This window comes from Chroicocephalus ridibundus, chromosome 1, assembly GCF_963924245.1.
Source record: "Chroicocephalus ridibundus chromosome 1, bChrRid1.1, whole genome shotgun sequence".
NCBI classification, from domain to species: Eukaryota; Metazoa; Chordata; class Aves; order Charadriiformes; family Laridae; genus Chroicocephalus; species Chroicocephalus ridibundus.
The window spans coordinates 10,009,958-10,031,975 of record NC_086284.1 but is presented as its reverse complement, the minus strand read 5'-3'; the positions used below and the strand labels follow the sequence as shown (position 1 = coordinate 10,031,975).

The 22,018-nt window shown below is 66.6% G+C and overlaps 4 protein-coding genes across 4 annotated transcripts; 2 read left to right on the top strand and 2 right to left on the bottom strand.

Moving 5' to 3' along the window:
• Positions 1-90: 90 nt before the first annotated feature.
• On the bottom strand, positions 91-6,922 carry LAMTOR1 (late endosomal/lysosomal adaptor, MAPK and MTOR activator 1). Its single transcript, XM_063328205.1, has 5 exons — positions 6,769-6,922; positions 4,027-4,172; positions 3,306-3,383; positions 1,514-1,640; positions 91-700 (listed from the first exon to the last, which is right to left on the bottom strand). The coding sequence occupies exons 1-5, from the start codon at positions 6,808-6,810 to the stop codon at positions 608-610; spliced, it is 486 nt and encodes a 161-aa protein (XP_063184275.1). The 5' UTR covers positions 6,811-6,922; the 3' UTR covers positions 91-607.
• Positions 6,923-6,942: 20 nt separating this feature from the next.
• On the top strand, positions 6,943-14,072 carry TOMT (transmembrane O-methyltransferase). The gene is made up of 4 exons (XM_063328075.1): positions 6,943-7,039; positions 10,936-11,217; positions 12,247-12,443; positions 13,546-14,072. The coding sequence occupies exons 2-4, from the start codon at positions 10,956-10,958 to the stop codon at positions 13,864-13,866; spliced, it is 780 nt and encodes a 259-aa protein (XP_063184145.1). The 5' UTR covers positions 6,943-7,039; positions 10,936-10,955; the 3' UTR covers positions 13,867-14,072.
• A 132-nt stretch (positions 14,073-14,204) lies between these two features.
• On the bottom strand, positions 14,205-16,162 carry ANAPC15 (anaphase promoting complex subunit 15). The gene is made up of 4 exons (XM_063331389.1): positions 15,959-16,162; positions 15,068-15,127; positions 14,591-14,728; positions 14,205-14,399 (listed from the first exon to the last, which is right to left on the bottom strand). Exons 1-4 carry the CDS (start codon positions 16,076-16,078, stop codon positions 14,352-14,354), a joined length of 366 nt encoding a protein of 121 aa, XP_063187459.1. The 5' UTR covers positions 16,079-16,162; the 3' UTR covers positions 14,205-14,351.
• Positions 16,163-18,089: 1,927 nt separating this feature from the next.
• On the top strand, positions 18,090-20,601 carry LOC134513996 (folate receptor alpha-like). Its single transcript, XM_063331282.1, is given in 9 exon segments — positions 18,090-18,348; positions 18,506-18,656; positions 18,794-18,832; positions 18,834-18,878; positions 18,881-18,985; positions 19,083-19,218; positions 20,182-20,327; positions 20,329-20,382; positions 20,384-20,601. Coding segments are annotated over 9 exon segments (804 nt in total). The 5' UTR covers positions 18,090-18,301; the 3' UTR covers positions 20,465-20,601.
• Positions 20,602-22,018: the final 1,417 nt, after the last annotated feature.

Sequence of the window (22,018 nt, the reverse complement as noted above, 5' to 3'; positions counted from 1 at the left end):
ATCCCTCCCAAAATCCCTGTCCCCCTGCCCCTCCCCGGGAGCAGGTACGTGTCCCCAGCCATGTCCATGCCGTGACAGAGGAGACGGGCGCTGGATGAACATGGTTTTTATCTACTGCGGCCAAAAATAATAATTAAAAAAAAAATAAAGGTCCAAACATGTAAAAATAAGTGGGGAGGGTGTCAGAAGCCACCGGGTCCCGTGCAGAGCGTCACATCCGCGGCAGCCTGACTCCGGCCCAGCCTGCCCTGACCCGGCACAGCGGTGGTGCCGACCCACGCCGGGCCTTTTCCCCAGCGCCAGCGTTCCCTTTGTGGTTATCCCTGTGCAAGGCGGCATCCGGTGAAACACAGCCCCCTCCCCACGCACACCCACCCACCCGGGAGGAGGAGAAAGCCTCCGAGCAGGGCCGGCAGGGTCGGTGCGCCGGTGACAGCGTCTTCGCGATTAGTAGGAAACCAGGTGTCTGTACAAGTTCTGTCGCAGTGCCGTGGGGAGGGAGGGGGAAGAAAGACAAGAAAAAAAAAAAAAAGGGAAAAAAAAAAAAAAGAAACAAACAACCAAAACCAACCCAAAACCGGTGAAGCTGTGGTGCTGCGGGGAGGGCTCAGGGGATGCCAAACTGTACAACCAGTTCTTCTTTGGCGTCGACGCGGATCTGTGAGAGCGCGCTGAAGGCGTAGGCAGCTATCCGGGACACCTGCGGGCATGAGCACAGCAGCCGGCATCAGCGGTGGCTCCGACAAGGCAGTTATCCCAAACAAAACACCGCAGGGAGCAGCGTGGCAGCCCCAGCACATCCTACAGCAGCAGGGTGCCCACTCCAGGCATTTGGCATCACTCGGAAACTGGACAGCAGGAAAGGACCCGTGGCACCTTGGCCATCCATCAGGAAAGCTGCAGGCAGGCGAGCTCAGCACAGTGGGCAAACCAGTTGCGGCTGAGAGCAAACCTGAGCCTTTTCAGTGTGCTTAACTGGCAAGGCAATGGCTCCTGCCTGGGAGGAAGAAGGTTTCCCCAGCAGCTCCTTTCCCAAAGCAGCAGCAGGACACCCTGGGAGCAAAGCTGCCTGCGCTACAAGACACCCTGCTGCCGCCATGACCCTCTGAAGGGACTGGGAGGAGTATAAAGCTGCTGCCTGCACGCAGTTACTGCGCTAGAAATGTGTGACTGGGCTTTGCCTTCAGTGCTAACGAGCCCCTACGGGACTGCCTGAAACTCGGGGTGTTTCTGCATCACCCACGGGCACCGTGACTCCCACCTCCACGCTCATGGGATCCCGTGGTGTCCGCACCCCTCTGGCAAGGCTAAAGATGACAAGAGCAGCCGCCGGGACCTGCTTGGGGCCCTCCAGCACAGCCGGGCTGCCACAGACAAGCTGGAGCGGTCACTGCCACTGCTGCTCCCCCCAGGACAAGGACACTTCGTTCGGCTCCTGCATTTCAGCAGAGCATCGAGCGGGGCCCACAGATCGGCTGTGGGGCAGAGCTTCCCCCTCCCCCCAGCCCCTCACCTGCTGCAGGTCTGCGAAGGGGACGGGGTCACTGGCGAGCACTTGGTGCGGTTGGTTGGTGAGAGACGGCAGCAGCGGCAGCTTCTTCCAGTGCGTCAGGTTGTTGCTCAGCATGGCCAGGCGCGTGCTGCGGAGGGGAGAGCAGCGAGGGTCAGCGCTGGCACTGGGGAGGAGGGTGTCAGCCCACCCCGGGGAGCAACGGGACTCCGGCAGACCCCAGGCTCGGCAGAAGACGGGTGCTGCGCCTCCAACCACCGAGGGGGAGCTGGGGAGAGCTGCGTTGCACCGCTCCCAGCACTCACCCCCCTACAATCCCCGAGGCGGGAGGACGAAGGAGCCTCCAGCTCTCCAACACAGGCGCCTTTCACGCGGGAGCGATCGCATCCAGCCACCCGCCGGCTGCCCCGAGTGCCAGGGGGAAACACAGGAGCCCTTTGTGTGCGGCCGCCCTCAGCGAGACCGTAGCTGGGATGAGGGCTCTGCCGCTGGCTTCACCCAGCAGTGCCAGGAGAGGAAGAGGCTGAGCACCAGCCCTGCTCCACATCGTTATTCTCCCAAGGCCCAATGCCTTCCCGGGGATATGGCCATCATCTATGTGGATTTCTCCAAGGCTTTAGACACAGTTCCCCACAGCCTCCTCCTAGAGATACTGGTGCATTACGGTCCAAACAAGTGGTCTGTGCAGTTTGGGGGAACCGGCTGACTGACCACATCCAGAGCGGGGTGGTCAATAGCTCCTCCTCAAACCAACAACCTGGCCCAAGTGGGGTCCCCCAGGGATCGATACTGGGCTCAACACTGTTTAATAGCTTCATAAGCGAGCCGGGTGATGGGATCAAGTGTACCCTGATGGAAGTCTGCTGATGACACCAAACGGGGTGGGGAAACGGACATTTGGGAAGGGAGAGCCACCCTGCAGGACACCCTGGATCGGCTGGAAGAGTGGGCTGACAAGAACCTTATGAAGTTCAATGAGGACGAGTGTAAGGTCTCGCAGCTGGGAACACACAATCCCAGAGTGCAGCACAGGCTGGGATCTGCCCGGCTCGGGGGCAGCGCTGTGGGAAGGGCCCTAGGGGTCCTGGTGACACCAAGCTCAAGGTAAGCGAGCAGGGGGCTGCTGTGGCAGAGAAACCCAGCGGGACGCTGGGCTGCATCGCCAAGGGCATCGCCAGCAGAGACAAAGAATCCTTGTCCCGCTCTGCTCAGCGCTCGCCAGGCCACACCTGGAACACGGGGCTCAGTTTCGGTCCCCGCTATGCAAAACAGCTGGGGCCAGGCTGGAGAAGGGCCAGGGAAGGGCCACCAAGACGATTCGGGGACATGGAAGCTGCCCCATGAGGGAAGGCCGAGGGAGCCGGGTGTGTTCAGCCATGAGAAAAGGCGGCTCAGGGGAGACCTGATCCCCACGTTCCGGTATTCAGAGGGTGGCTCCAGAGAAGACGGAGACTCCCTTTTTACAAGGGGTCACATGGAAAAGACGAGGGGAAAAGATGAGGGGTGACGGGTACAAGTTAATGCCAGGGAGATTCCAATTAGACACAAGAGGGCAATTTGTCACAGTGAGAACAATCAGCCACTGGAATAATCTCCCCAGGGAAGCGGTGGATTCCCCAGCATCGGACACTTAAGATCCAGCTGGACAGGGCGCTGGGCCGTCTCGTCTAGACCGTGCTTGTGCCAAGGGAGGTTGGACCAGCTGATCCCTGAGGTCCCTTCCAACCCGGGATTCTGGGATTCTATGACTCTCTGAGGGGCTGGAAGCGCCCTGAGGGAGCAGGGCAGGTCCCACCTGTACTGCCTGGCTCTGTCCATGTACTCGTGCTGCTCCATGCCCTGCGAATCCGCTGCCGACACGTCAATGATGTTGCTGCGGAGACACAAGACAGCAGGTCCCACTGCAGGTCCGTCGCTCCCCTCGAGGACAATCCCCGTCTCGGGCAGACCCAGCACCCTCTGAGGAGGGCAACCAGGACTTCAGCCCCCTCCAGCACCCCAAAATGAACAGTTCAGGGCTGTTACGAGGCCAAATTTGCAGCATGGCTGCAGCCAGCTGGACAGGAGCGTACCAGGCTGGAGCGGCTGCTTGTTGGGACGGGAAACACCAAGGAGCATTTGCCTGAAACTGCCCCGGGGCAGATGCGGTCAGAGGCTTTGGTATGCAGCCTCCTGCAGCGCAGGGTGGCCCATACCCTGAGGACCTCGGCACGCAGCTGCTTGGGGAAGGACGCTGCACCATGCTGCAGGGGCTGCAAGGATTAAGCACTTGGCAGGCATCCCGAGAGCCCCGGTGCCGGGCCCCAGGCTCAGAGAAGAACTGGGCACTCGCCCAGGTCCATGCCGTGGCCTGGCCCCGTGCCCCCTGCCACCTCCCCCAGGCAGTGTGGTGCTGTGACACCGTGTGTGGGACGCACACCAGTTTCCACCAGCCCTTCCATGCCAGTAGGGCCCACGAGCAACGCAAAGAACCCCCCAATGGGGCTGGCCTGCGGTGGTTACAGCAGGAGGCTTACATGGCCGTTTTGGCGAGGATGGAGGACAGCATGGCCTGCTCATCTGTGCGCGCCGACGGGAGGTTGTGGTAGCTCTGCTCTGCTCCATTCAGCACCTTGTTGGGAGGGCTGGCCGCCGGCTCCAGCAGCCGCTTCGTCTCTTCTTCCTGGGGAAAGGGAAGAAGAAAATCAGCCCTGGCTCCACCACGCCACCAGCTTTCACCCCACGGGATAGTGCAAGTCTTGCCCTCCGCCTGCCAGAAAAGGCTCCCCGCGCTTCCCAGTGTAACCCCAGCACAGCCCCGGCTCCACCGAGGTGACGGTCAAGCTCCTCTTCCCTAATTCCTTCGCTTTTTCACACCTGGAGCCCCCACTGCCACAAAGCGAGCAAGCGCGGCTGAAATCAGGCAGCGTGCAGCAGCACGTCTCGGGCAGCTAACCCGACGCGGCCGGCACCTCATGTCCCTAAGGAGGATCCCAACTGCCAGTGCCAACCTGCCCGAAAACTCACAGCTAACAAGGACGCACCCATCGCATCCCAAACCTGCCCATGCAGCACCTACCACAGCCTCACCCCACACCCAGGGTCTGCAGAGACCACCACCAGCCTTTCCTCGCAGCCACAGAGCGTGGCTTGCTTGGGTTATGGTGTGGCCAGCGCCAGGTGAACCCCACCAGCTACAGCCCCATGGGGCAGGGGGTGCCTGGAGGAGGCTCTGGGAGGGAGTGAAGACCCAGGGCACATCCCCTCCTCAGCTCAGGGGGTGCAGAGCCCCCCACTGTGACTCAGGCCTTAATCCTCCAGCTCGGCCAAGCAGCGACACAGGGGTGGGGGGGAAGAGCCTGGCAGGGAGCTGATGGGTGCAAGCACCTAGGAGAGCAAGATGCTGGGGAGCCAGAGCACTGTCACTTCTCCGCACACCCTGCTGATGCCATCTTCAGCTCCTCCCTGGCCAGCAGCTCCCTCTCCCCTTCCTCCTGCTGGGAAACATGGCTGGCATCCCTGAGCCCAGACCCCTCACCTTCCCCACAGCACGGCAGGAGCACCCCAGCTCAGCATCCCCTGGGGATGAGCTGTCACAGCTGAGCTCCCTGACAGTGACAGGCTGCCCACACCACAGCCACGGATTAAGTTTCCACAGGACAGATGACAGCTCAGATTTGCACCAGGCCCCCAAGCTGCTCAGTGTCAGCGGGGACGGTTGCTTTGTCCCAGGAAGGAAAACCTGTCACCACTCCCACCAGTGCCACAAGCGCCTGTCAGCCTGGGCTCACACCTGCAGCGGGACAGCATCTGCAGGGTGTGAGGCTTGTCTTGGCCCATCCACCAAGCCCCCTCCTCCTCCCACTCAGCACCTGGGAGACTGGTGGGCACTGGCACAAGTTTGGTAATCGGAGAAACACAAGGGAAAAGTGACTTTAGGAAGCTCAGGGGAAGAAGCAGCTCTGGGAGGCTGTTCTAGGAGAGCAGTCAGCCCCGGGTCTGTGCGGCCAGAGAAAGGCTGGGCCCTGCTGGGGGGCTGACAGTGTCCAGGGGGAAAAGGGGCAACAGGGAAACATCAGCCACCCTGGATGTGCCAATGCACAGGGACAGCACCTTAGAACCACAGACCGGTTTGGGTGGGAAGGGACCTTAAAGATCATCTCATTCCACCCCCCTGCCCTGGGCAGGGACACCTCCCACCAGCCCAGCTTGCTCCAAGCCCCGGCCAACCTGGCCTTGAACCCCTCCAGGGATGGGGCAGCCACAGCTTCTCTGGGCAACCTGGGCCAGGGGCTCACCGCCCTCACAGCCAAGAATTTCTGCCCGAGATCTCAGCTCAGTCTCCCCTCTTGCAGTGGAAACCCCTTCCCCCTCGTCCCATGGCTCCCCTCCCTCATCCAGAGTCCCTCCCCAGCTTTCCTGGAGCCCCTTGAGGGACTGGAAGGGGCTCCAAGGTCTCCGCGGAGCCTTCTCTTCTCCAGGCTGAACCCCTCCAACTCTCTCAGCCTGTCCTCCCAGCAGAGGGGCTCCAGCCCTCCCAGCATCTCCGGGGCCTCCTCTGGCCCCGCTCCAGCAGCTCTGTGTCTCTCCTGTGCTGAGGCCCCAGAGCTGGAGGCAGCCCTGCAGGGGGGTCTCCCCCGAGCGGAGCAGAGGGGCAGAATCCCCCCCCTCGCCCTGCTGCCCACGCTGCTGGGGATGCAGCCCAGGCTGCGGGGTGTTTCTGGGCTGCAAGCGCACGTTGCTGGGTCATGGACAGCTTTTCCCCCCCAGCAGCCCCAAGCCCTTCTCTCAGGGCTGCTTTCTATCCCCAACCTGGGGTGGGACCGGGGGCTGTCCCCACCTGGGTGCAGGACCCTGCACTCGGCCTGGTTGAACCCCATGAGATCGCAGACCCACCCCTCCGGCCGGTCCCAGGGCTCCGCAGAGGGAGACAAGGCGGACCCGGGGACCTGCGGGACGCAGCCGGAGACGGCGCGGCAGCACCGGCGGGGCCAGACCCCTCCCAAGCACGGCGGGATGGACGAACCGGAGGAGCCGCGGCGGGACTCCCGAACCCACCGCCGGGCCCCGGGAAGGGGACGAGGGCTCCGAGCACGGTCAGCCAGGCCTCCCCCGGTGCCGGGCAGGCAGCTCCCCGCGGTGTCCCCCCCCCCGTGGTGTGGCGGGGCCGGGCCGCCCGCCGCAGGCCCCGGGCCTACTCTCGCCGCAGCGGGCCGCCCCCGCCGGAGCCGGGCCTACCCTCGCCGGTCCCGGGCCACCTCCCCCGGCCCCGGGCGCACCTGGTCGGAGGCCTCGGCCTCGCTGCTGTAGCAGCAGCCCATGGCGAGGCGCAGCAGGGCCGGGCCGGGCGCGGCGCCGCTGCGGTGTCCGGCGGGGGCCCCGCCGCCCCGGTCACGTGAGAGGGGAGAGGGCGGCACCGCCTGCCTCCCCCTGCCGGCCTCGTGACCCGCCATGGCGTCACGTGGGGGGGAAGGAACCAATGGGAAAGGAGGAGACAGGCCCCGCATAAAAGCGCCGCCGTCACGTGAAGGGCAGCCAATCAGAGGGCGGGTAAGAGGGAGGGACGGAGCCCCTCCCTCCGCGGGCCCCGTCACGTGAGCGGCGCCTCGCGCCGCGCTCGCGCGTGGGGGCGGTGTCACAGGATGGCGCGGGTGGGGAGGTGGGGGGGGGGGAGAGGGGAGGGGGGCGGAGCTCGCGCGTAGAGGCGTCACGCGGCCCGGGGCGGCGGGCGCGTGCGAGAGCGGTCACGTGCCCGGCTGCACGCGCCGCCCAGGGCTGCCAGCACAACCCAGTTCCCGGTGCCCCCCCGTGTTTCCAGGGCTCCCAGTGCCCCCAGTGCTCCCAGTGCCTTCAGTTCCCCGCCGTGCCCCCAGTGCTCCCAGTGCCCCCCAGTGTTCCCCGGTCCCCCAGAGCTCCCGGTGCCCCCCACTGCCCGTCAATGCCTCCCAGTGACCCCCAGTGCTCCCAGTACCCTCCCGGTATCCCCAGGGCCTCCCAGTGCTCCCAGCGCCCCACTCCCCGCGGTGTTCCCCACTCCCCCAGAGCTCCCAGTGCTCCCCAGTGTCGCCCAGTGCCTCCCAGTGCTCCCAGTGCCTCCCGGTGCCCCCCCCCCCCAGTGTTCCCCAGTCCCCTAGAGCTCCCACTGCTCCCCAGTGTCCCCCAGTGCCCGTCAATGCCTCCCAGTGTCCCAGTGCCCCCCAGTGCTCAAAGTGTCCCCCAGTTTTCCCCAGTCCCCCAGTGCTCCCCAGTGTCCACCAGTTCCCACCAGTATACTCCCAGGGCTCTCCCTGTGCCCCCCTGTGCCGCCCAGTGCTCCCAGTACCCTCGCAGTGCCCCAGTGTCCCCCAAGTGTTCCCCAGTCCACCAGTGCTCCCAGTGCCCCCCCCAGTGTTCCCCAGTGTTCCCAGAGCTCCCAGCACCCCCAGTGCTCCCAGTGCCCCCAGGGCTCCCAGCGTTCCCAGTGCCCTCCCAGTGCCCCCCAGTACCCTCTCAGTGCTCCCAGTACTCCCGGGAGGGCTGGTACCCGGCGGGTGGGGAAACTGAGGCACGGCCCCCCCCCCCCCCGAGTCTCCCAACTCCCCTCAGCCCCCCAAATCCCACTGAGCCCCCTGAAGCCCCCGAGCCCCCCAAGCCCTGAGCCCCCTGAGCCCCCCACATCCCCCTGAGCCTCCCCGGGCCCCCCAAGACCTGAGCCCCCCCAAAGACCCCTGAGCCCCCCAAACGCCCTGAGCCCCCCAAACCACCTGAACCCCCTGAACCCCCCAAATATCCAAGCCCTGAGCCCCCCAAATCCAACTGAGCCCCCTGAGCCCCCCAAATCCCGAGTCCCCTGAGCATTAAGCCCCAAACCCCCTGAGCCCCCCCAAACTATCTGAGCCCCCCGAGTCCCGAGCCCCCCAAGCCCCCGGACTTCCCTTTGACCCCCTGCAGCCCCCCAGCAGGTTTGGGCACCCCCACGCCGGGGGGGGTCCAAGCTGAGCCCCCCCACTCTGCCTGCAGCTCCCCGCTGCCTGTGCTGCCAGCCCGCCCCCCAGCACCCCGTCACCCCCTGCCCGGTGCCGCCCCCCCCTCCCCGCCATGGGACCCATCGCTGTGGCGAGTGCATCGGTGCTCAGCCCGGCAGGACATCGCGCACGGCCCCGGCTGCGCGGGAAGCGGCAGGGAGAGGGGCCCAGTATCAGGACCTCAGCCCCAGTATGGGGACCCCAGAGCCAGTATAAATACTCCAGCCCCAGTATTGGGACCCCAGTCCCAGTGTCAGGACCCCAGCTCCAGTGACAGGACCCCAGCCCCAGTATCAAGACTCCAGCCCCAGTATTGGGACCCCAGTCCCAGTATCAGGACCCAGCCCCAGTGTCAGGACCCCAGCTCCAGTGACAGGACCCCAGCCCCAGTATCAAGACTCCAGCCCCAGTATTGGGACCCCTGTCCCAGTGTCAGGACCCCAGCCCCAATATCAGGACCCCAGTCCCGGTATGGGGACCCCAGCCCCAGTGTCAGGACCCCAGCTCCAGTGACGGGGCCCCAGCTCCAGTATGGGGACCCCAGTCCCAGTATCAGGACCCAACCCCAGTGACAGGACCCCAACTCCAGTATTGGGACCCCAGCCCCAGTGTCAGGACCCCAGCCCCAGTATCAAGACTCCAGCCCCAGTATTGGGACCCCAGTCCCAGTATCAGGACCCAGCTCCAGTGACAGGACCCCAGCCCCAGTATCAAGACTCCAGCCCCAGTATTGGGACCCCTGTCCCAGTGTCAGGACCCCAGCCCCAATATCAGGACCCCAGTCCCGGTATGGGGACCCCAGCCCCAGTGTCAGGACCCCAGCTCCAGTATGGGGACCCCAGTCCCAGTATCAGGACCCAACCCCAGTGACAGGACCCCAACTCCAGTATTGGGACCCCAGCCCCAGTATCAGGACCCCAACACCAGTATCAGGACCCCAGCCCCGGTATGGGGACCCCAGCCCCAGTGTCAGGACCCCAGCCCCAGTATCAAGACTCCAGCCCCAGTATCAGGACCCCAGCTCCAGTGACAGGACCCCAGCCCCAGTATCAAGACTCCAGCCCCAGTATTGGGACCCCAGTCCCAGTATCAGGACCCAGCTCCAGTGACAGGACCCCAGATCCAGTGACAGGACTCCAGCCCCAGTATCAAGACTCCAGCCCCAGTATTGGGACCCCTGTCCCAGTGTCAGGACCCCAGCCCCAATATCAGGACCCCAGTCCCAGTATGGGGACCCCAGCCCCAGTGTCAGGACCCCAGCTCCAGTATGGGGACCCCAGTCCCAGTATCAGGACCCAACCCCAGTGACAGGACCCCAACTCCAGTATTGGGACCCCAGCCCCAGTATCAGGACCCCAGCCCCAGTATCAGGACCCCAGTCCCGGTATGGGGACCCCAGCCCCAGTGTCAGGACCCCAGCCCCAGTATCAAGACTCCAGCCCCAGTATTGGGACCCCAGTCCCAGCATCAGGACCCAGCCCCAGTGTCAGGACCCCAACTCCAGTGACAGGACCCCAGCCCCAGTATCAAGACTCCAGCCCCAGTATTGGGACCCCAGTCCCAGCATCAGGACCCAGCCCCAGTGTCAGGACCCCAACTCCAGTGACGGGGCCCCAGTTCCAGTGTCAGGACCCCAACTCCAGTATCAGGACCCCAGTCCCAGTATTGGGACCCCAGCCCCCGTGTCAGGACCCCAACCCCAGTATGTGGACCCCAGCCCCAGTATGGCGAACCCAGCCCCAGCATCAAGACCCCAGCCCCGTTATGGGGATCCCAGCCCCAAGACCCCTCCAGCAGCCCCAGGGCCATCCCCCAGCCCCATCCTGTCCCCGTCCCTGTCCCCAGCCCCTCTCAGCCCAGTAACCGGTAACCGGAGCTGGTGCTGGCTGTGGCTGAGGCGACGCCATCAATAATTGAGTGGGCAGTGGGGCTCGGCACCGCTCGGGGACACGCAGCCCTGCCTGCTGCCTGCCCCCTGCCTCCTCCTGCCCGCCTGGAGCGTGGGGACAGGTAGGTGCCACCCCCACAGCCCCGTCCCCTTGCTGTGGTTGGGGACCCCCAACAGCCCAGGGCGGTGGGGAGGGGATGTGGGGTGCCGTGTGGGGTGTGGGGTGCAGGATACGGGGTGCGGAGGCAGCAAAGCTGGGCCAAGGTGGGGGCGAGGGGGTGTGCCAGGCAGTTCCCCCCACACACCCAGCAGCCCCACAGCCCGACCCCCCAGGACAGCAGCCCTGCAGATGGGTCCCTGTCCCCCCCCTCAGCCCCGGCGCAGGGACCCCCACAGCACCCCGGGGTGCCCCGGCCCCGGCAAAGGGGGGGTGTGTGTGTGTGCAGAGCACTGCCAGCTCATGGCACGAGTGGGAGCTGCTGGCTGGCACCCTGGGAGGAACCTCCCCCCCCCGCAGCATCACTTGGGGGGGCGGGGGGGGCCCTTTTCCACAGCCTGACCCCCGGCCCCCGGGATGGTGTCGCCGGCGATCGCCCTGGCCTTCCTCCCCTTCCTCGTCACCCTGCTGATCCGCTACCGGCACTACCTGGTGCTGCTGTACCGGGCGGTGCTGGTGGGCTGGCTGCGGGACCGGCTCACCGGCGTCCCCCGGGAGCAGCGCGCCTTCCAGTACCTGCTGGCCCACGCCATCCCCGGCGACCCCCGCCACGTCCTCCAGACCTTCGACCAGTGGTGCTACCACTGTGAGCACCTCAGCTGCGTGGGGCCCGTCAAAGGTGAGCGCCACCCTCGCCCGCCTGCGCCGGGGGAGGCCCGGCACAGCCATGGCACTGTTAGCACGGCCACGGCACCAATGGCATGGCTGTGGCACCATTGACACCGCTGTGGTACCAGCGGTAACGCCTTGGCGCTGTTGGCATGACCACAGCACTGTTGGTATGGCCACGGCATTGTTGGCATGGCCACGGCACCTTTGAAAACAGCCATGGCACTGTTGGAATGGACACATCGTTGTTGGCACGGCAGTGGCACCATTGACATGGCCATGGCACTGTCGGTATGGCCACAGTACCAACGGCATGGCTGTGGCACCATTGACATGGCCATGGCACTGTTGGTGTGGCCACGGCACCAATGGCATGGCCGTGGCACCATTGACACTGCCATGGCACCGCTGGTGTGGCCACGGGACCATTAGAAAGGCCATGGCACCACTGGCACAGCACTGTTGGCACGGCCGTGGCACCATTGACGTGGCTTTGGCACCATCAGCATGGACATGGCATCATTGGCATGGCCATAGCACCATCGGTGGCCATGGCACCATTGGCATAGCTGCGGCACCATCGGTGTGGCCATGGCACCATCAGTATGGTCATAGTATCATTGGCATGGCCGTGGCACCATTGGCATGGCCGTGACACCCTCAACACGGCCACGGTATCATTGGCATGACCATGGCATGGCCGTGGCACCATTGCTGTGGCCATGGCATCATTGGCACAGCCGTGGCACTGCCACTACAGTCACGGCACCATTGCCAGCGCTCTGCACCCCCAGCAGGGCCATGGCGCCGCCACAGGCAGGGCCACGGGGCGGGTGGCTGGGGCCACGGGGAGCGTTGGCGCGGCCATCCACCTCCCTCCTGCCATGCCGTGCCACGTCCCCCATCCTTCTGGGCGCTGGGGAACCAGCCACCACTTTCCCCCCATCCCAGCAGCCCCGGGGACCCGACGCTGCGCCGGGAAGCGGAGGGAGGGATGGGTGCAGCCCCCCGGGGTGCTGACGGTGCCGGGCCGCGGCAGGGCGGATCGTGGAGCGGCTGCTGGAGGAGCGGGCACCGCTGCGGGTGCTGGAGCTGGGCACCTACTGCGGCTACGGCACCGTGCTGCTGGCGCGGGGGCTTCCGCCAGGCGCCCGCCTCTACACCGTGGAGGGGGACCCCCGCCACGCCGCCGTAGCCGAGAAGGTCATCCGCCTGGCCGGCTTCGACGAGCAGACGGTGAGCAGCGTGCCCAGGGGAGGGAAACACGGCTCTGCCCGCCGCTGCCGGGGAGGAGAGGGGTGGGGGGGTCCTGCCCTGGTAGGGGTGGTGGGTTGGCACCCTGGGGCTGAGGGGGGTCATGGAATGGTTTGGGTGGAAAGGGACCTTAAAGATCATCTCATTCCACCCCCCTGCCCTGGGCAGGGACACCTCCCACCAGCCCAGGTCGCTCCGAGCCCCGGCCAACCTGGCCTTGAACCCCTCCAGGGATGGGGCAGCCACAGCTTCTCTGGGCAACCTGGGCCAGGGGCTCACCGCCCTCACAGCCAAGAATTTCTGCCCGAGATCTCAGCCCAATCTCCCCTCTTGCAGTGGAAACCCCTTCACCCTCGCCCCATGGCTCCCCTCCCTCATCCAGAGTCCCTCCCCAGCTTTCCTGGAGCCCCTTGAGGGACTGGAAGGGGCTCCAAGGTCTCCGCGGAGCCTTCTCTTCTCCAGGCTGAACGCCCCCAACTCTCTCAGCCCGTCCTCCCAGCAGAGGGGCTCCAGCCCTCCCAGCATCTCCGGGGCCTCCTCTGGCCCCGCTCCAGCAGCTCCGTGTCTCTCCTGTGCTGAGGCCCCAGAGCTGGAGGCAGCACTGCAGGGGGGTCTCCCCCGAGCGGAGCAGAGGGGCAGAATCCCCCCCCTCGCCCTGCTGCCCACGCTGCTGGGGATGCAGCCCAGGCTGTGGGGGGGGTTCTGGGCTGCCAGCGCATGGTGCCGGCTCACGGCCAGCTTTTCCCCCCCTCCCTCTCCCAACCCCCCCAAACCCTTCCCTCAGGGCTGCTCTCCATCCATTCTCTGCCCAGCCTGGATTTGTGCTTGGGGTCGCTCCCACCCGGGTGCAGGACCCTGCGCTTGACCTGGTTGAACCCCATGAGGTTCATGTGGTCCCACCTCTCCAGCCTGTCCAGGTCCCTCTGGATGGCATCCCGTCCCTCATTGTGTGACCGCACCGCTCAGCTTGGTGTCACTCGCTGAGGTTGCCCTCGACCCCACCATCCATGTCACCAGTGATGTCACCCAGCTCTGGTCCCAGTATGGACCCAGCACCATTAAACATCTGCGCTGCTCGGTGCAGGTGGAGCTGATCGTGGGCCCCTCGGAGGAGGTGATCCCCCGCCTGAGGGAGCGGCACGGCCTGACGAAGGTCGACTTCGTCTTCATGGACCACTGGAAGCGCTGCTACCTGCGGGACCTGCAGCTGCTGGAGAGCCACCAGCTGCTGGCCGAGGGGGCCACCGTCCTGGCCGACAACGTCCTCTTCCCCGGGGCGCCCCATTTCCTGCAGTACGCCAAAACCTGCGGCAAATACCGCTGCAGGGTGCACCGCGCCAGCCTGGAGTATTTCCGCGCTATTCCCGACGGCATCGCCGAGCTCTGCTACACCGGGAACCGCTGAGCCGGGCGCGGAGCTCCGCCAGGGCCGCGCTCAGCTGGAAACACGGGCTGCGGAGAAAAGGTGGTGGCTGCTGTGGTTTGTGGTGGGACACGGAGGTGGGAGCGGCACCCAGGGGTGGAAGAGGGCGCCTTGCCGGAGCCGAGGAAGGTCGGGGCGAGACCCCGGGGAAGCCCGGCGCTCCCCAGCAGCACCCGGAGCCCCCCCCGGTGTTCCTCGGACACCAGATTTGGGGCCCGATTTCTTAAAAAATGAATTTATTAGAAAAGACACAGCGCCAGGCAGAGCCCCACGCTCCCCCCAGCATCTCTCCGGCCCCCCCCCAGGCAACTTCACCCCGACACCCCCCGCCCCACGCAGCCCCCGGCGCGGCCACGGCAGGAGGAGCTTCACTCAAACGGCCCCCCAGCCCCAAACCGCCATGGGGGAGGGCTCACCCCCCCCCAGCCTCCTCCCGTCCTCAGGCTCCAGTTCGGCTCTGGGTGGGATCAGATCATCCACTGGTCCTGATCCTGCTCTGCTCCCTCCATGTCCACCTGGGGAGGGTAAAGGTGTGAGACACACACCCCCCCCCCCCAAGCAGAGTGGGGCCCAGCAGCCAGCCCTTCCCAAAGGCCTGGGACCCCCCTGGGGTTCATCCTCGGCCTCCCCTGCATCAGACACCCCCCATTTAGGGGCTCAGTGGGGCAGGGACACGAGCCAGCGCTGCCCCCCCCCCCCCCTTTACCTCGTTAATCTCCCCGTCATCGGGAGACTCGTTATAATCGTTCATCTCATCCATGTCCTGCATGTCCTCGTCGTCCTCCGAGTCCTCTTCGCTGTCTTCATCGTCCTCGTCGTCCTCCTCCTCCTCCTCGTCGTAATGCTGCGGGTACGACAGCTTCAGTGCCCTGCCGCCCCCCCCCCCCCCCCAACCTCACATGGGGATGGGGGCCCCCAGTGCCCCCCATGAGCCCTCCCCCTGCCTCGCAAGGGGATGGGGGACCCCCTGTGCCCCCCATGAGCCCTCCCCCTGCCTCGTAAGGGGATGGGGGACCCCCTGTGCCCCCCATGAGCCCTCCCCCTGCCTCGCAAGGGGGTAGGGGACACCCTGTCATCCCCTCCCCCGGCCTCACAAGGGGCTGGACGACCCCCCAGGCCCCCCCATGAAACTCCCCCACATCCAGCAAGGGGGTGGGGGACCCCCCATGTCCCCCACACGCACCTCGGACGCCGGCTTTCCGATGGGCACCAGGTTGTTGTCCTTCTCGGCGATGCTCTGGAGCTGGGGAGGGAAGTTGGGGAAGGGGGGGGGGAAAGGGGGGGGGAGGTGAGCACCCCAACAGCTCCATGACACCCCCAGTGCGGCTCCCCACTGGCAAACCGGCCCCTCCAGCACTCGCCCCGCTGCCTGATGGGGCCCCCCCTTCCCCCTGCCCGCGGTGTCCCCAGGGTGGGGGACAGGCAGGGAAGGGGAGGGTCGCTGGCACCAGAGCACCGGGGGTGGGGTGTCCCAGAGACACCTTCCCCCCCCCGCCCCCCACCCCGGTGCCTCGAGTGAGCTCAAACACAAAGATTTTTTCCGTTATTTTATAAAAGCGAGAACCCCGTTCCGAGGCGTCGGTTCAGGCAGATGAGCCGCAGCTAATTAAAGCTCAATTAAAATACTCCTGCACACCCCCCCCCCCCACCCCCGCAGAGGGCCCCGGAGCCTCCCCCCGGCGCCGGGGGTTTAATTATTGATTGAAATTATTTTATTCTATTACAGTAATTTAATCACCGAGATTCCTTTTCTCACGTTTTCATCAAACAGAGGTGTTTTTCCCCCATACTCCAGGGCTGGTGTAAGACCGTGACACCAACTCACGCTCCCGGTGCCGGTAGATTCCCGGGATCAGAAATCTCCCCCCCCACACCCCCCGGGAGAAGGTTAATTAATTAATTAGGAGTCTCGGTTCAGCACCAGGTCTTTAATTAACACACACACCCCCCCCAAATAACGGGGAGCTCCGGGAGCGGAGGGAACGGTCCACAGAGGGCCGCGGGGACCCCTCCCCGGCCTCGGGGCCCAGAACCCCCGCTCCCCCCGGCCCCGGTTCCCCTCCTCGGGGCCCACCCAGGCCTGGTGCTGCTGCTCCTGCTGCTGCAGCTCGGTCTCGTCCACGCAGGGCCGGTCGAGGTTGAACCACAGGGACTCGGTGACGCGGGGCAGCAGCGAGGGGAACAGCGTGGACATGGCGGGGGGGGGACACCAGGAGCGGCACCCGCCGCCACCGGCCGCCCACCCGGAAGTACAACCCCACCGGAAGCACTTGGCAGTGCACCCTCTCCCGCCCCCTCCGGCGAAGGGGCGTGGCTTTGTGCGATGGGGCGGGGCCTAGTTTTGATTGACAGCCGCGATCCCCCCCCCAGCGCGTCCGACCCCGGGGGGGGCATCTGGGAACTATGGGGGGAATGTGACCCCCCCGGGGGGTATCTCTGACCCCCCATGGGGTATCTGTGACCCCCACGGGGGGATATATGTCCCCCCCCGGGCATCTGTGACCCCCCCGGGAGGTATCTGTGACCCCCATGGGGTTATCTCTGACCCACATGAGGGGATATTTGTCCCCCCCGGGGCATCTGTGCCCCCCCCGGGAGGTATCTCTGACCCCCATGGGGTATCTCTGACCCACATGAGGGGATATTTGCTCCCCCCGGGGAATCTGTGACCCCCATGGGGTATCTCTGACCCACATGAGGGGATATTTGTCCCCCCCGGCGCATCTGTGACCCCCCCGGGAGGTATCTGTGACCCCCATGGGGTATCTCTGACCCTAACGAGGGGGGTACCTGCCCCTCTCGGGTCTTCTGTGACCCCCCCAGGGCATCTGTGACCCCTCCCCGGGGGATATCTGTGGACCCTAATGGGGTGATATCTGCCCCCTGAGGCATCTGTGACCCCCCCCGGGGTATCTGTGACCCCAGTGGGGGGGTGCCTGCCCCCCGGGGCATCTGTAAACTCCACCAGGGCATCTGTGACCCTCCTTGGAGGGTATCTGTCCCCCCCCCCAGGGCAAGTGTCACCCCCTCGGAGAGTATCTGCCTCCCACCAGGGCATTTGTGACCCCCTGGGGGGTACCTGTGGCCCATCGGGGGGGTACCAGTGACTCCCACGGGGATCTGTGACCCCCTCGGGGGGTATCTGCCCCCAACCAGGGTATCTGTGACCCCCCTGATGTGTACTTGTGACCCCAATAGGGGGGTTAATCTGTGACCCACATGGGGTATCTTCCCCCCCCGGGGGCATCTGTGACCCCCACGGAGGGTATTTGCTCCCCCCCCCGGGGCATTTGTGACCCCCAGGGGCATGTCTGCCCCCCCGTCATGTGTCACCCCCAGAGGTATCTGCCCCTCACTGGGGTACCTGCCCACCCCCAGTCTCTACCCCAGGGCTGTCTGCCCCCCACTGGGGTATCCGCGACCCTGCCGGGGGGGTTTCTGCGACCCTAATGTGGCAGTGCGAGCCCCCGCAGGGCATCTGTGACCCCCCCCGGGGAATATCTGTGACCCCAAGTAGGGTATCTGCCCCTCCCAGGGCATCTGTCACCCCTCTGGAGCAATCCGTGGCCCCCCAGCGGGGGTATCTGTGACACCAATGGGGGGGCATCAGCCCCCACAAGGCATCTGTAATCCCCCCCCCGGGGCATCTGTGACCCTCCTTGGGGCATCTGTGAAACCCCTGGGGCATCTGAGGCCCCCCCGGGGCTATCTGTGACACCAATGGACACCAATGGGGTGGTTACCTGACCCCCCAGGGGTATCTGTGACTCGGGGGGGGGGGGTATCTGTGACCCCTATGGAGGGTATTTTGCCCCCCCCGGACTTCTGTAACCCCCCTGGGGCTATCTGTGACCCCCATGGGGGAGTACCTGCCCCCCCCCCCCATCCTGGGGGGGCATCTCTTACTTAGTAGGTATCCCCCACCCCCACCTCAGAGCATCCGTACCAAAGGGGGGGAACCTGCCCCTGGCCCCTCTGGGGGGGGGGGGGGGCATCTCCTATCCCAAAATGGGGGAACCTGCCCCCCCCCCCATCCTGGGGGTCATCCCTTACCCACTGGGGGTAAGAGCATCCACTGGGGTAAGAGCATCGGTGCTGGGAGGGGGGGGGTGGATCCTGCCCCGGGTGCCAGTGTCTGGGCGCGTGGCCACCCCCCCGCCGTGCCCCCCCCCTCCCTCCACGGGCGGGAAGGACAAACACCCACCAGTGGATTTTGGCCGGCGCTGGCCCCCGCCCGGCGCCGGGCGGGAGGGTCCCTGGCTCCGCGCGTGGCCGAGGACACACACCCACACACACAGAGCTCACGGGGTGCCCCCCCCTCCCCCGGGGTGCCCCGCGAGCTCTGCCCGTCCCGCCGTGCCCCAGCCACGTCCCGTGATCGGCGGCCAAGGGTTGCGCCGCCGCCGCGACCTTTGAGATGAGCCGCGCTCGCCACCCGCCACCCTCCACCCGCCACCCACCCAGGTAAGCCCCGACCCCCCCCCCCCAACCCCCGCCATCACCCCCCACTCCGGTCACCCCGCCGGCGGTGCCGCCGTGCCAGCGGGGGATCCCACGGTGTGTGTGTGGGGGGGTGGGGGGGCATTTCGTGTCCCCAACGACCCTCCGTCGCCGCCGGCAGGGCCATGGCTGCCATGTGGGTGCCGCTGGTGGTGCTGGCGGCATGGCCGGCCACCGTCACCGGCGCGGCGCGAGACTCGCTGCTCAACATCTGCATGGACGCCAAGCACCACAAGAAGCAGCCGGGACCCGAGGGGAAGCTCTACGGGCAGGTGCGTCCTCACCCCAGCGGTGCCACCCGCCGTGGGGTGCCACCCGCCGCCGTGTCACCAAAGTCCCGGTGGGGGTCTCCGTCAGCCGGAGCTCTGCCGGTGGGTGACGGGCTGAACCCTGCTTTCGCCTGGCGCAGTGTGTCCTCTGGAAGGATAACGCCTGTTGCACCGCCAACCACCAGTATGGAAGCCCACCAAGACCAGTCCTACCTTTACAACTTCAAACTGGGGACCACTGCGGGGCCATGCCGGAGAAGTGCAAGCGTCACTTCATCCAGGACACGTGTCTCTACGAGTGTTCCCCCAACCTGGGGCCATGGATCGACCAGGTGGGTGGACACACGCCACACCACACCCCCCCCCCGTCACCTGCTGGGGTTGGGGGTGAACTGGGGTGAACTGGGGTGAACTGGGGTGGCGGGGCAGGCGGACAACAGCTGGCGGAAGGAGCGATCCTGCACGTGCCGCTGTGCCGGGAGGGACTGCGAGCAGTGGTGGGAGGACTGCCAGGACGCTGTCACCTGCAAGGTCAACTGGCACAAGGGCTGGAACTGGACCACAGGTCAGTGATGGGGGGGGGGGGGGGGGGGGGCGCGAAATGGGGACACCCCACCCACCCACCCACCCATGGTTGGACCCCCCCGTGGGTCCCCCAGTCACACACCCCACCCCCGTCTGGCCACAGGGGATGTGGCTTTGTCACCCCCCTCCCTGGTGAGGGGGCTGGGGGGGGGTGAGGGTCCCCCATGGAGGGGGGGGGTTGCCCACGGGGGGGGTGTGAGGGGTTGCCATGGGGGGAGCAAGGGACCATATTGGAGGGGTGAGGATTGGCCAGGGAGGCGGGTTTGAGGGTCCCCATCGTGGGGTGTGAGGGTCACCACGGGGGGGGGTTGGTGGTCCCCATGGAGGGAGGGTGGGGGTCACCATGGAAGTGTGAGGGTCCCCATGGCGGGGTGTGAGGGTCACCATGGGGTGGGGGGTTGGTGGTCCCCATGGAAGGGTGAGGGTCCCCATGGCGGGGTGGTGAGGGTCACCATGGGGGGGGAGGTTGGTGGTCCCCATGGAAGTGTGAGGGTCCCCATGGCGGGGTGTGAGGGTCACCATGGGGGGGGGGGGGGGTTGGTGGTCCCCATGGAGGGAGGGTGGGGGTCCCCATGGAAGTGTGAGGGTCCCCCATGGCGGGGTGTGAGGGTCACCATGGGGGGGGGGTTGGTGGTCCCCCATGGAAGGGTGCGGGTCCCCTTGAGAGCGGGTGGAGGGTCCCCATGGGGGAGGGTGAGTATCCTCATTGTGGGGGGTGAGGGCCCCCATGGGTGGGGTTTGAGGGTCCCCCTGGGTGGTGCGAGTCCACATGGGGGGGTGCTGTCCCTCGGTGTGTCACACCCCCCCGCCCCGGCCCGGCAAAGCCCACCAGCGGGACCCACCAGAACCCTCAACTGCAGCGGGTCAACAACCCCCCCCGCCCCATCCCCAATCCCTTTTACCCCGCCTCACCCCCTATTCCCCCCACCCCCCCGCCCCCCAGGCACCAACCAGTGTCCCCAAGGCGCCATGTGCCAGAAGTTCAAGTTCGTCTTCCCCACGCCGGCGGCCCTCTGCGAGCAGATCTGGTCCCACTCCTACCGCTACACCTCCCACCGCCGCGGCAGCGCCCGCTGCATCCAGATGTGGGTTCGACCCCGTCCTGGGGAACCCCAACGTCGAAGTCGCCCGCTATTACGCCAACGCCCGCCCCCCCGGCCTCCCCCGCCCCCCCGCTCCCCCTCCTGCTGGCCCTGCTGCCCCCCGTCCTGCTGGCATTGCTCTGAGCTGGAGGGGCTGCGGGGCAGGAGTGGGCAGGGGGGGTGTTCAGGATACCCTGGACCCCGCCATGGGGTGTCCCCCCAAGCTCCCCAAGCCGCTGTGTCCGTCCCTTCCCCCCCCCCCCCAGCATGTGGCTGGTGAATAAATGCTCGTGCCCCACTCAGTGTCGGGCGGCTGTGGGGGGAGGTGGGATGGGGGGGGGGGGCAGTGGGATAGGAGAGAGGACCTGTCTTTGGGGGATGACCCCCCCTTTATCCATACTGACCTCCCCTTTATCCTTACTGACCCGGGGGGACCCCCCCTTTATCCATACCAACCCCCCCTTTACCCATACCGACCCAACCAGGCTGCGTGGCATCACCCCCCCCCCGAACCTCCACAGCCAGCAAAGTGGGGGGCACGGGCCTCCCTGACACTGGGGCCCCCTAAGGCTGTCCCAAGTTGGGGGGGCTGTGGGGAGGAGTGGGCAATGGGGGTGTCTAGGCTGCCCTGGCCCCCCCGCCATGGGGTGTCCCCAAGCTCCCCAAGCCGCTCTGTCCTCCCCCCCCCCCCCGGCATGTGGCTGGTGAATAAATGCTCCTGCCCCACTGGGTGTCGGGGGGCCGTGGGGGGGGTGGATGGGTTGAGTGGGGCAGCAGGATGGGAGGGGGGACCCATCGCCGGGGGGTCCCGCCTTTACCCGTACTGGCCCACTGGGCTGTGTGACATCCCCCCCCCCCCGCCATAGTGAAGGGCATGGGGCTCCCCACCGCTGGGACCCCCCCGAGCTGGGACCCAGGCTGTCCCGGGGCAGGGGCGGGGGGGGGTGTCCTGCCGGGCCGGAGCCCTCCCGGCTGCCCCACATCCCATCTTGGGGGGCTCAGCTCAGCCCCCACGTCCCCATCTGTGCCCCACGGGGGGGGCCCTGCCCCGGCATGGCGGGGCGTGGGGTGCCCTGCTCCAGGCAAGCAGCCCCCGGGCCATGGCAGGGGGGGGGTGTCGCCGGTTCTGGGACCCCTCGCAGCCCCCCCCCGCCCGGTGCCCACCGGTCCCGGTGCCGACTCTTGCCCTCGGCCCGCCCCGGTACCTCTCGTTCCGACCCCAGTGCCCCTCCCGGTGCTTCCCTGGACCCCCCCCCTCCCCGTGCCTCTGGATCGAACCCGCAGCCTCCCTCGTGTTCCTCCCAGTGTGGCCCCCCCCCGGCCCGGTACCTCTCGTTACCCCCCCGGTGCTCCCCCCCGATGTCCCCCTTGGTGCTCCCCCCGGTTTCCCCCGCCGTGCTCCCCCGGATGCTCCTCCCAATGTCCCCCCCGGCGCTCCCCCACTCCCCCGCCGGTACCCGCCGATGCTCTCCCAGACCTCTCAAGGTGTCCCCCCCAGACCCCCCCGGTGGCCCCTCACTGCTCCCCCCGGACCCCCCGCGGTGCTCTCCCGGACCTCTCCGGGTGCCCGTCCCGGTGCCCCCCCCGGAGGGCCTCGGTGCCCATCCCGGTGCCCCCCCGCCCGATGTTCCCTCCGGTGCTCCCCCCGGTGCTCTCCCGGACCCCACCGTTGCCCCCTCGGTGCCCGCCCCGCGCTGC